The sequence below is a fragment of the Garra rufa genome, chromosome 8 (genome assembly GCF_049309525.1).
Source record: "Garra rufa chromosome 8, GarRuf1.0, whole genome shotgun sequence".
Taxonomy (NCBI): domain Eukaryota; kingdom Metazoa; phylum Chordata; class Actinopteri; order Cypriniformes; family Cyprinidae; genus Garra; species Garra rufa.
Window position 1 is genome coordinate 51,792,403 of NC_133368.1, and position 12,165 is coordinate 51,804,567.

The 12,165-nt window shown below is 35.5% G+C and overlaps 1 protein-coding gene across 2 annotated transcripts in view; it reads left to right on the top strand.

Annotated features, from left to right (window-relative positions):
* The window catches only part of rab3gap1 (RAB3 GTPase activating protein subunit 1), a 55,640-nt gene that overhangs the window by 8,530 nt on the left and 34,945 nt on the right, over window positions 1-12,165 (top strand). For both annotated transcript variants that reach the window (XM_073845612.1, XM_073845613.1), the window contains exons 9-15: window positions 1,788-1,869; window positions 3,370-3,438; window positions 6,297-6,370; window positions 6,451-6,543; window positions 8,496-8,665; window positions 11,641-11,748; window positions 11,861-12,033. In XM_073845612.1, coding sequence (XP_073701713.1) covers window positions 1,788-1,869; window positions 3,370-3,438; window positions 6,297-6,370; window positions 6,451-6,543; window positions 8,496-8,665; window positions 11,641-11,748; window positions 11,861-12,033 — 769 coding nt within the window. The remainder of the gene's footprint in view (window positions 1-1,787; window positions 1,870-3,369; window positions 3,439-6,296; window positions 6,371-6,450; window positions 6,544-8,495; window positions 8,666-11,640; window positions 11,749-11,860; window positions 12,034-12,165) is intronic.

Genomic DNA, 12,165 nt, shown 5'->3' on the forward strand with positions numbered 1-12,165 from the left:
TCTATGGTGCCCTGAGTTTGAACTTCCAATATGGAGTTTAAATGCAGCTTAAAAGGACTCTAAACGATCCCAGCCGAGGAAGAAGAGTCTTATCTAGTGAAACGATCGGTTATTTAAAAAAAAAAAAAAAAAAAATTATATACTTTTCAGCTTCAAATGCTCATCTTGTCTAGCTCTGCCTAAAACTCTGTGTATTCCAGTTCAGTACAGTTAGGGTATGTCTAAAAACTCCCATCTTATTTTCTCCTCCAACTTCGCAATTGCCCTACATCTCTGTTACCTTTTTGTGTAAAGGGCATTTGATCTTCTTTATATGTTCACTTTGTAAACACTGGGTCTGTTCTTCTGCAGCGATGGAGGATGATTTTGAAGTTGGAGGAGGAAATGAGATGAGAGTTTTTAGACATACCCTAACTGTCCTGAACCGGAATACACAGAGCTAGACAAGATGAGCATTTGAGGTTTAAAAGTATATAAATTGTCAATCTGTTTTGAAATTAACTGATCGTTTCTCTAGATAAGACTCTTCTTCCTCGGCTGGGATCGTTCAGAGTCATTTGAAGCTGCATCTAAACTGCATTTCGGAAGTTCAAACTCAGGGCACCATAGAAGTCCACTATATGGAGAACAATCCTGAAATGTTTTCCTCAAAAAACATAATTTCTTCACGACTGAAGAAAGAAAGACATGAACATCTTGCATGACACAGGGTGAGTACATATCATTTTTGTTCTGGAAGAGAACTGATCCTTTAAATCAGAGCAGAAAATCTTAAATTCATTAAATTCAAGTCGTGGCATTAAATGTTTCTGCAAAAAATTAAATATTTTCCTCAATATTTCTTGTTTTCCAGTATAAATTTCCAAATGTTGTTAAATTAAAACACATTTACTTGAGATGTGAAAAGAAGGCTTGTTTTGTGAGAAATTTAACTAAATGAAGTGAGTTTATGATTAAAACAAAACAAACATCTGCCAATGAAATTAATGAAAACTTGTTTCACTTTGAATGACGACTTCTTTAGTCTAAATCATCAAATCACTTCATTTTTCATTTTCTTATAAAACAAGACTTCACATCTTCTGTTGTTTTGCTGAAATGTATGTTAATTTAAGAATCTGTAGTCATTTTGCTGCAAAACGAGAAAAATACAGAGGAAGAACAGCACTTTTTGCAGATAAATTACTAGAATCTCCACATTCTAGTCATTTGGAACAGCTATTCAAGCCTTATTATTTATTTTTTTGTAAAATGAATTAAAAACTAATTTAGGAAGTTGTTAAAAAGAAGGTGTAATTTGTATTTTTAAACTTTCAAATGATTTTATGCATCTCATTGTTTTCTCCTTAGACATTACATGTTGAGATTATGAAGCATTTTTGGTTTATCCCTTAATTTTCTTTGCAAAAGAAACCCAGTCTGTGGTCCGAATGAATGAAGTGTGTTTCGTGTCTGAGTGACGGCTGCTTGTGTTGAAGCTCTTTGCATTCTGACTGTGATCCGGTCTGTTTCTGGGCGAGTGTGGAAGTTTTTATTTGATACACTGACGGATCTTTCTCTGTTTCCATGGATCCGTGCGGATCAGAACATCTCTGTCAATATGCCGCTTCCTCAACGGATCCGCCGCATCAGTGTTTGCCTCTGTATTAAGCGGCGCTGAGGCTGTTTACACAGGCAGATGATAATATTCCACCTATATCCTGAGTTGATTAATTCCAGCGCTCTACATTACTCTGATCATAAATGAAAGTCAGAGTTAATATCAAACGAAGGCTGTGTTGTTTCAGACTTCGACGCGCTGCTCGCTGGAGAGGTGGGCGGCGTGGAGTTCGGCAAACTTCCGTTCGGAGCGTGTGAAGATCCCATCAGGTGCGTCAATGCTAAAGGTCACGCCGATAATTAATCCTCAGATGATTTATTATAGCTAACTACTACTAAAAATCATAGTTCATAACTTGAAATCAACATTTACTGAAATAAACTTCATTTCATCTAGTTGGCAATGCAAACTTTCACATTTTGATTTAGTTGAAATAAAATAAAAATGAAGAAAAACTATAGACTAATATAAAAAACTAAAACACAACAAAATATATAAATATTAATAAAAACTACAATAGTGTCTCAGCGATGCTCACATAACTCTCACACTTTAAGGCCAAAAACACCAAACTTCATTAAAGGGAAATCTAGAGGAGCTGATTATAATTATTGATTATTTTGGAAATGCAAGAATATTTTCACATATTTTAAGTATTCTGACGCCGCATTTAACATTACTCACTGCTTTTTAAAAGGCTTTAGGTGAAGTGTCAGTGAAAACTGAAATTATACAAAAAATGCATGATATTAATTTATGAAAACTATTATTATTACTATTATTATTATTATTTTAGATTGCAGCACTGCAAAAATGCTTTTCATACTTTGATTTTTTGTATTGTTTCCAGCCAAAATATCAGAAAATTCTAAAATCAAGAAGGTTTTTCTAGAGGAGTAAAAATGGTTTTGTTTTCAGAAACAAACAAGTCAGAATTAAGTGATTTTTTTTGCTTAGAACAAGCAATAATCTGCCAATAGGGTAAGACAAATTATTTTATTTAGAAAAAACAAGATTATTTTTCTTACCTCATTGGCAGATTATTTTGTTTGTTTCAAGATGAAATTCACTTAATTTCTGACTTTTTTTTCTGAAAACAAAACCATTTTTACTCCTCTAGAAAATCCTTCTTGATTTACAGAATTTTTAAGATATTTTGGCTGGAAACAAGACGAAAAATCAAAATATGAAAAGCATTTTTTTGCAGTGCTGCAATCTAAAACAATAATATTAATAATAATAGTTTTCATAAATTAATATCATGCATTTTTTGTATAATTTCAGTTTTCACTGACACTTCATTTAAAGCCTCAGACAGAACATACATTATTAGAAGTAATTCAGAAGTAACTCTTACATAATCATAGCCAAAGTTAAAATGCATGATAGTGTTTGAAGGTTTGTTTGTCGTGTTTAAATGTAATGAACTTTCTAAGGGTGTAACAATGAATAGATGAGTATTGTGCAATTATACTGTGGTTATATTTGTTCATGAGAACAGTTAGGCTCATTATAAGCCATAATTAATTGATACATTAAAACTACTTTAATAACGCATTGTATATAAAGACCTGAAGGAAAGTGTTTCACAGTTTTCTTGTTTCGTTCACCGTAAATACAGCAGATAATAGCAGTTGCTGTTCTTTAATATTCCAGTAGAGGTGCATTAGTTACATCATCTGACCTGAGTTTAGACTCATGAAAGCTGCAGTTTCTGACAAGAATAAACTTAAATAATAAAATGGTAAAGGAAGTGATCTGTGTTTCAGTGAGCTGCATCTGGCGACCACGTGGCCGAACCTGACGGAGGGAATCGTGGTGGATAACGATGTTTATTCGTAAGTATTTGTGGGTAAGATCACAGAACACACACAACACTTTTACCAAACAGACTTTTGTGATGAAAATAGAACGGCGACGTAATGTGTTTTTTATAGATCTGAGTAATTCATGAATATGCATGATGTCAGTCGGGCTGATGTCAGTGTCACCTCGTGAAGAACCTGTTACCCGTAATACTTCTTCACAGCTCCGGAGAGGAGAGGAGGGAAGCGTGCGTCGCCGAAGCCAAAATTGATTGGCGCCGCATTATTTTACGCCTTTTAGTTTAGTGATGAAACGCTGCTGGCGGAGCCGGAGATTCACATTAACACTTTGTGTTGTTTTGTGGCGTGTGGCCATGTGCTCATCCTCAGCTCTTACTTCTCAAGGATACGGAGAGGTTTTTTAATGGTTTTGAAGTAGACGAACAAACGTTCACACGATGAAGAGTTGTCCAGCGAGCGGCTCTCACACAAACACTCACCGCTGACGACTCTTCAACAGCTTTACTGAAGCAATCATCACATCCTTCTGTAGTTCTTGTTTACACTGAAAAACAACAAACGCCTTTGGTAACACTTTCACTGCACTTTCGTATTGTTTCCAGCCAAAGTATCTAGAAATTATTAAATCAAGAAGTAAAAATTATTGTCTTGTTTTAAGAAAAAAACAAGTGAAAGTTAAGGGTGTTTTTACACCTTAAACCAGCTAAATAATCTACCAATGGGGTAAGAAAAATAATCTTGTTTTCCGTTTAAAAATAAGCTTTTTTTTTCTTACCCAATTGGTAGATTACTGAGCTTGTTTCAAGGAAAAACGCACTTAGGCCGTGTTCACACTTGGTATCTTTTTTGACAAGAAAAAGTTGACGGGCGCTTTCTTAGTTAAAAAAAAATTATTTTTGTTGCTATAACAACATCTGCAACAGTAGCCTATGTGTGCTGCAGAGATGTCGAGAAAAGAGGAAGCTGGCTCTTTTTTGTCTTTTATTTGATAGGACAGTATTTAGACAGGAAGCAAAGTGGGAGAGAGAGAGGGGGGCGGGATCGGGAAAGGTCTGCCGCGATTGAAAAAGGGACGCCCGAAGCGCAGCGACTCTACTGTACAAGTAGATGTGCAGCTCAAGAAGCTATCGGCGCTGCACGTTGGTTTTTGAAGTTAACGGGGAGGCGAATGTTGGTTCAACAATGAAATAAAAGTATATCTACTGGCACCTTTCCCATTTTTTCCTTGTTGTTTTGGTTGTTATGGAAACGAAGAATCTAGCTACTCGATTGTCATTGGTCAGCTGTCAAAAAAGCGCTTGATGTAGGGCGTTTTCTTCAGAAAAGTTACACATTTTTCAACTTGAAAAAACGCTCTGAGCTGCAAAAAAGACGCCGGCGGTGGGGTTTAAAAAAGCGTTCAGGACTTTTTTGAAAAGGTGGTTTACTCCATAGGGTTATCATGTAAAACACGCTGGCAGACACACTGCCTTACTTTCACTTGTTTTTTTTCTGAAAACAAGAATAATTTTTACTTCTTGATTTAAGAATTTCTAGATATTTTGGCTGGAAACTAGACAAAAAAATCTAAGAAAAGCATTTTTTGCAGTGTTACTTAAAGCTTTTATATTTATTAAATAACAAACAATGTTTTGTGTCATTATAATGCATTGCATGATCTCATGAATAATTGTAACTACAGTATAAAATATTATTATATTATCTGTTCATTGTTGCGCCTTCAGAAAGTAAAATGCATTAAAACACACAATAACGCAGTAAATCTTCAAATATTGTAAAGCATTCTAACTTTGTTTACAATTGTTTACGAAACAATGCAATGCATTCGTATATTCATTAAAATGCTGCTATCATGTGCATTACACATAAAGGTTTTGAGTAAAGTTGTACCATGATTTTCTTACTTTTTTCTTGTTTTTCAGTACAGATAGCCAAATGAAAGATATTAAGTTTTCTTCTAAATTGAGCAAAATGAAGTGAATTTATGCTTAAAACAAGAACAAATGTGACCCTGGAGCACCAAAGGTTCTAAGCTTTCCATTGACGTATGGTTTGTTATGATAGGACAATATTTGGCTGAGATACAACTATTTTAAAAATCTGGAATCTGAGGGTGCAATAAATCCAAATATTGAGAAAATCACCTTTAAAGTTGTCCAAATTAACAATTCTTAGCAATGCATATTTCTAATTAAAAATTACTTTTTGATATATTTGTGGTAGGAAATGTTCAAAATATTTTTATGGAACATGATCTGATTTTTTTGGCATAAAAATGTACAATTTTGACCTATACAATGTATTTTTGGCTATTGCTACAAATATACCTGTGATACTAAAGACGGCTAAAGACTGGTTTTGTGCTCCAGAGTCACATTTTTCATTTATGCCAAAAATCATTAGGATATTAAGATCATGTTCCATGAAGATATTTAGTAAATTTCCTACCATAAATGTCTCAAAACTCAATTTTTGACTAGTAATATGCATTGCTTAGAACTTCGTTTGGCAATTTTCTCAATATTTAGATTTGTTTGCACCCTCAGATTGCAGATTTACAAACTCAAAGGGAAACACAATTATTTTCTGATCTCACTGGCAGATATTTGTTTTTGTTTTGAGCATAAACACTTTTTTTTAAAAAAACAAGACTTAATAAGTGATGTTATTTTGCTGTATCTTGATTTAAGGATGTTTAGATATTTGCAGTGTTTGGGTGTTTCTGATGGCATCAGTGTTCAGTTCTCTCGTTGTGAAGGCCGTAACGTTCACGTATATTTAGACAAACACATGTAATGTGACTCAGACACTGACTGGAGGATGTTTGTTTGAGTCCAGCTGATCATCTGATGTGTTTTTGTTCTCTGCAGTGATCTGGATCCTCTTCAGGCTCCTCAGTGGTCTGTTCGAGTGCGGAAAGCAGACAATCCCCAGTGTTTGCTGGGTAAGAGAGACACTCACTCACACACAAACACACACTGGAAGCTGGATGAGTGTGATTGAGCTTCATGTCTTCATCCTCAGGTGAGTTCCTGATGGAGTTCTTCAAGCTCTGCTGTCGGAAGGAAACCACCGAGGAGATCCTGGGGAGGAACACGATGGAGGAGGAAGGGAAAGGTCATTTTCAACCTCTGTTTTTAGATTTTAATTAACCACAACTGTCTGGACTAGTAGAAGTTATCGTTATGCTTCTTGTTGAAGATGCATCTTCGCTGGTGTTGTTTTCTGTCTGAGCGCTGATGTTCTGTTCTTCATTTATTTCTGCTTCTCCTCTGTCAGAGACGTATATAAAAAATAAAAATAAAAAAAACATACTTTGTTAGACGCTTCCTAACCCCAGACACACATGAAATGAGCAAATGTACATGTTTGCATGTTTCAGATCTGTGTGGACTAGAATCAAACTGTGTTCTCTGAATCAAGTCGCATTTATTTCTATAGCGCTTTATACAGTACCGATAGTTTCAGAGCAGCTAGCGATAAACAAGAGCACACAACTGTTAATATTGCAAAAGTCATCCGTTTTAACAGCTTCAATTTCAGAATTTCAAATGTTGATTCAGTTCAATAACACTACCGTCCTTCAGGATCACTTCTTTCCATTCATGTCTGTCATTTATTAGGTTGACTTGAGAAATTCTTATTATTCTTCTTAGACTACATTTCAGAACGTTACTCCTCCTAGAGCTTTCAAGCTAGAAGCACCAAACTCTTCAGACTGATCTCACTTATAGTTTTCATCAAATTGAAGATTAAAAATCATCAAAATCCCATAGACTTACATTGACGGAATGTTCAAATGATCAACACTATTCAAACGCCAACTGTCAAAATTCAAACTCCAACTGTCAAAATTCAAACTCCAGCTGTCAAAATTCAAACGCCAACTGTCAAAATTCAAACTCCAACTGTCAAAATTCAAACGCCAACTGTCAAAATTCAAATTTAAACTCCCATGCTATGCTAATATCATGCTAGTAACTTGCTAATCATGCTAGAAACATGCTAGCAATTTGCTAGTCTTGTTAGACACTTGCTAATGTCATGCTAGTAACTTACTAATCTTGCTAGAAACATGCTAGCAACTTGTTAATCTTGTTAGACACTTGCTAATGACATGCTTGCAACTTGCTAGTCAGGCTAGAAACACGTTAGAAACGTGCTAACAACTTGCTAATAATGTTAGAAACATGCCAATGACTCGTTAGTAACTTGCTAATGACATGCTAATAATGCAAGTAACATTTTAATTATGCTATCAACATGCTAACAGCTTGCTAATCATGCTAGAAACTTGCTAATGACGTTATTAACTTGCTAATCATGTTCAAAACCTGTTAGAAACATGCTAGCAACTTGCTAATAATGTTAGAAACATGCCAATGACGTGTTAGTAACTTGTTAATTATGCTAGAACTTGCTAATGACATGTTAACAATGCAAGTAACATGTTAATTATGCTAACAACAAGCTAATCATGCTAGAAACATGCTAGCAACTTGTTAATCATGCTAGAAACTTGCTATTGACGTTATTAACTTGCTAATCATGTTAGAAACATACTAAACATGCTAAAAAATGTTTTAGCATGTTCTAATTCTAACCATGCTAGCAACGTGCTAATCTAATCTATCTATACAAAGTTCAAAACGTTAAGCTTTTACAGCTGCGTTAAACTTTCAAGTGAACCTAAAGTTTGTCTTGACTAACCCTTTATTTAGTTCCTCCTGAAATCCTGAAGTAGAGATAATCAGAGTTGATATAACTGTGCACATGAACACAGAGTCATTCTGAGAAACGACATCAGACATCAGACCTGAGCGACTCTCATCACTTACAGTGTTCCTTGATTTACTGACGGAACCAACACTGATCTGAATAATGAGTCTGTGGTCTTCTGTAGAGCTGCATTACAGCAGAGTTTAGATGAGCTTTATATCTGATGAATATACGGCACTGATTCTGGGGTCAGGGTTAGGCTGTTTCTAATTGATCTGTGCTGTATAAAGCTCTGTAGAAACACACGTGACCCGATCTGCTTGACTCCGCCCCTTGTGTGGTTTCCGTAGAGAACAGTGACATCACTCAGGCGCTGTCCAAACTGACGGAGCCGGCGGCGGTACCCATCCACAAGCTGTCAGTCTCCAGCATGGTCCACAGCGCTCGCAAACGCATCCGACGCCACAGACGAGTCGAGGAGTCACCGCTCAACAACGACGTGCTCAACTCCATCCTGCTGGTGAGACACTGATCAAACAGAGAGCATGCTGGGTATTTACACGCGCCTCGCTGACACTAGCATTAGAGTGAGGAGGCAGATGATGATGATGATGATGATGAAGGGCAGCGCATTGATCACATGATCCATCAGAAGCAGACCGCAGTATAATATCCAGTGAACTGCATTACAGTAACGTGAGTCACGTCATCAGATCACGGTGTTCAAGAAACTAGTGACGCATTATTACACCATATCTGAGTTACGTTTTCAATGAAGTAATGGAAGTTCATTTGTTTTCTCATTGACTGACACCTGTTCCATGTTGACAGAAATCAGGAGTAAGTGCAGAGACTGAGGATTATTCATTTCACTTTAGGTGTGAAAGTGTCTTTACAGTTGACACAAATATCACTTTTGTTATTAAAAATAAATAAGAGTCAGCTCAAAACGTGACAATAAGTAACAATCCACTACTTTCCATAAGAACGAACTGACACCATTAATTACTGATCTGCTACTGATGCTAATCAGACTTGCTAATCATGCTAGAATCATGCTAATCATGCTAAAATCATGTTAATAACATGCTAGTCATTCTAGAAACATGCTAATAGCTTGCTAATCATGCTAGAAACAGGCTAATAACATGTTAATCATGTTAGAAACATACCCAAAACATGGTAATCATGCTAGAAACATGCAAATAACATGTTAATCATGCTAGAAACATACCCAAAACATGCTAATCATGCTAGAAACATGCAAATAACATGTTAATCATGCTAGAAACATGCTAGTAGCTTGCTAGTCATGCTAGAAACATGCTAGTAGCTTGCTAGTCATGCTAGAAACATGCTAATAGCTTGCTAATCATGCTAACAACATGCTAGTAGCTTGCTAATCATGCAAAAACATGCTAATAACTTGTTAGTCAGCCTAGAAACATGTTGGCAACTTACTAATCTTGATAGAAACATGTTATAAATGTGTTAACAACTTATTAATGATGTTAGAAACATGCTAGCAACTTGCTAATCATGTTAGAAACATGCAAGTAACATGCTAATTATGTTAGAAACATGTTAGAAACTTGCTAATCATGCTAGAAACATACTAAACGTGCTAGAATTCTTTTTGAATCATGTTAACTACATTCTAATCATGCTAGCAGCATGCTAATCATCTAATCTTTCTAAAAACTGATCAACTTTTCTTCTCTAGTTAGTTTCTAATGCAGTAGCACAGTACTGTAATGCATTACTTTTATAAGTAGCTAACTCCACACTAGTAATAATGTAGTGTAGCAGTGTATGTAGTGTGTGTGTTGTCCTGTGAGCGTGTGTAGTTGTGTATATGTGTGGTTTAGCACAGCTTTAGCGGCTCGGGAGCTGCAGGTGTCTCCTGTAAGAGCTGATGTCACACGCTCCTGGTTAATTATCCTAAACCAGTCTGATGTTTAATTCAGGAGTCCTGGAGCCCGTCTCACGTCGCCTGTTTGATTCACAGCCGTTCATTGATTAAAACAGGCCAGATGATTGTGAGGGTTATTTGCATATTCAGTTATTTGGCATGTCTGCACTGGACCAAACAACATCACTCTCATTAGAATCACATTTATTTGCAGGTATCATGAAATTGACCGATAGATTCATTATGTTTAGATCACGTGCCGCTGTGTGTGAGTTTTCATGCTTTCTTCTGCTCATCAAGGCTGCATTTATTTAATCAAAAATACTGGAAAAAAATAATATTGTAAATATTAGTATGATGTAAAATAATGTAAAATAATAATTTAATATACATTAAAATATATTTCATTTTTGTAATCAAAGCCCAGTTTTCAGCATATTGATGATGATCAATGATTATTATTAGTGTGCTGCTCAATTTTTCTTTGAACCTGTGATACTTTCTTCAGGATTCTTTGATAAATAAAAGGTTAAAAGAACAGCATTTATTTAAAATAGAACACTTTTGTAACAATAAACACCTCGTTCAAACACAGTAATTCTTTTTTTCTCTTTTTGAAAGAAATTAATACTTTTATTCAGCAAGAATATGTTAAATTGATACAAAGTGATAGTAAAGACTTATATTGTTAGAAAAGGTTTCTATTTTGAATAAATGGTGTTGTTTGTAGCTTATTTATCAGAGAATCCTGAAAAAAAGAATCACATTTTCCAAAAAAATATTTGGAACAGCACATTGAATTCAGGACAACTGTCCTAAACACTGATAATTATAATAATAAGTCAGTATACAGTATTAATGAATTAATTAATTCAGTAACAGCTGATGAAAATTCAGCTTTGCGTCACAGGAATAAATTATATTATAAAGTATATTAAAATAAAAAAACATTATTTTATATTGTAATAACATTTTGCAATATTATTTTTTTCTTCTATTTTTAATTTAAAAAAAAACGCAGTCTTGATGAACATAAGAGACTTCTTTATAAACTCATTACAAGTGCGAGTATGAATAAATGCTGTTCTTTTAAACTTTTTTTTCATCAAAGAATCCAGAAAAAAACTGTCACAGTTTCCAAAAACAAATATATATTAAGGAGCTCAAACTGTTTAGTAATAAATCAGTATATTAGAATGATGTCTGAAGGATCATGTGACACTGAAGACTGGAGTAATGATGCTGAATATTCACAGAGATAAATTACATTTTAAAGTATATTCAACTAGAAAGCTATTATTTAACATTTTAATAATATTTCACAGTGTTACCATTTTTTCTGTATTTTTGATCAAAGAAATGTAGCCTTTAATGAAGAAACTTTATTAAAAAACATTAAAAATCATACTAATCCTAAATGTTTGAATGGCACTATGCATACATTGGTCAGAAGTATGAGGTTTGTATAAAATGTATTTGTTTTTAAAGCGCAGGTTTGATTGGTGATATGTAAATCATCAGGTTGGATGTTTTTGCTCTTTTCCATCAGCATCATAAAGCTGTGTTCTGTGTTTGTCCATCAGTATCTGTTCCCGGACGCGGCTCTGGATAAAACCGACGCGAGTGAAGTCAGATCCACACAGCACAGCCCAGGAGGAAAGACTGAACCGGACCGAGAGTCGGAGGATTACGTGAGTCTCCCGTCAGTCACTGAATCGAATGCAGAGGATTGAACTGGTCTGGCTGCTATAAGACGACTCAGATCCGCTGCTGATGTGTTGGAGCGTGTTCTTCTCTCCACAGCATCTCTATAATCAGCTGAAATCGGCTCCGAGCGACAGTCTGACGTACCGTCTGGCCCTCTGCGTCTGTATGGTCAACTTCCATCACGGAGGAGTGCGCGCCGTGGCTCATCTGTGGCAGGAGTTTGTGCTGGAGATGCGCTACCGCTGGGAGAACAACTGCCTCATCTACGGGTCAGACACACACAAACACACACATTAATACATCATACATATATTAGGATCCACACAGACGCATGATAAAGTTCTGCTGACACTCGAAAGTTTGGGATCAGTAAGACTTGTAATTTTTTAAAGAAGACTGCA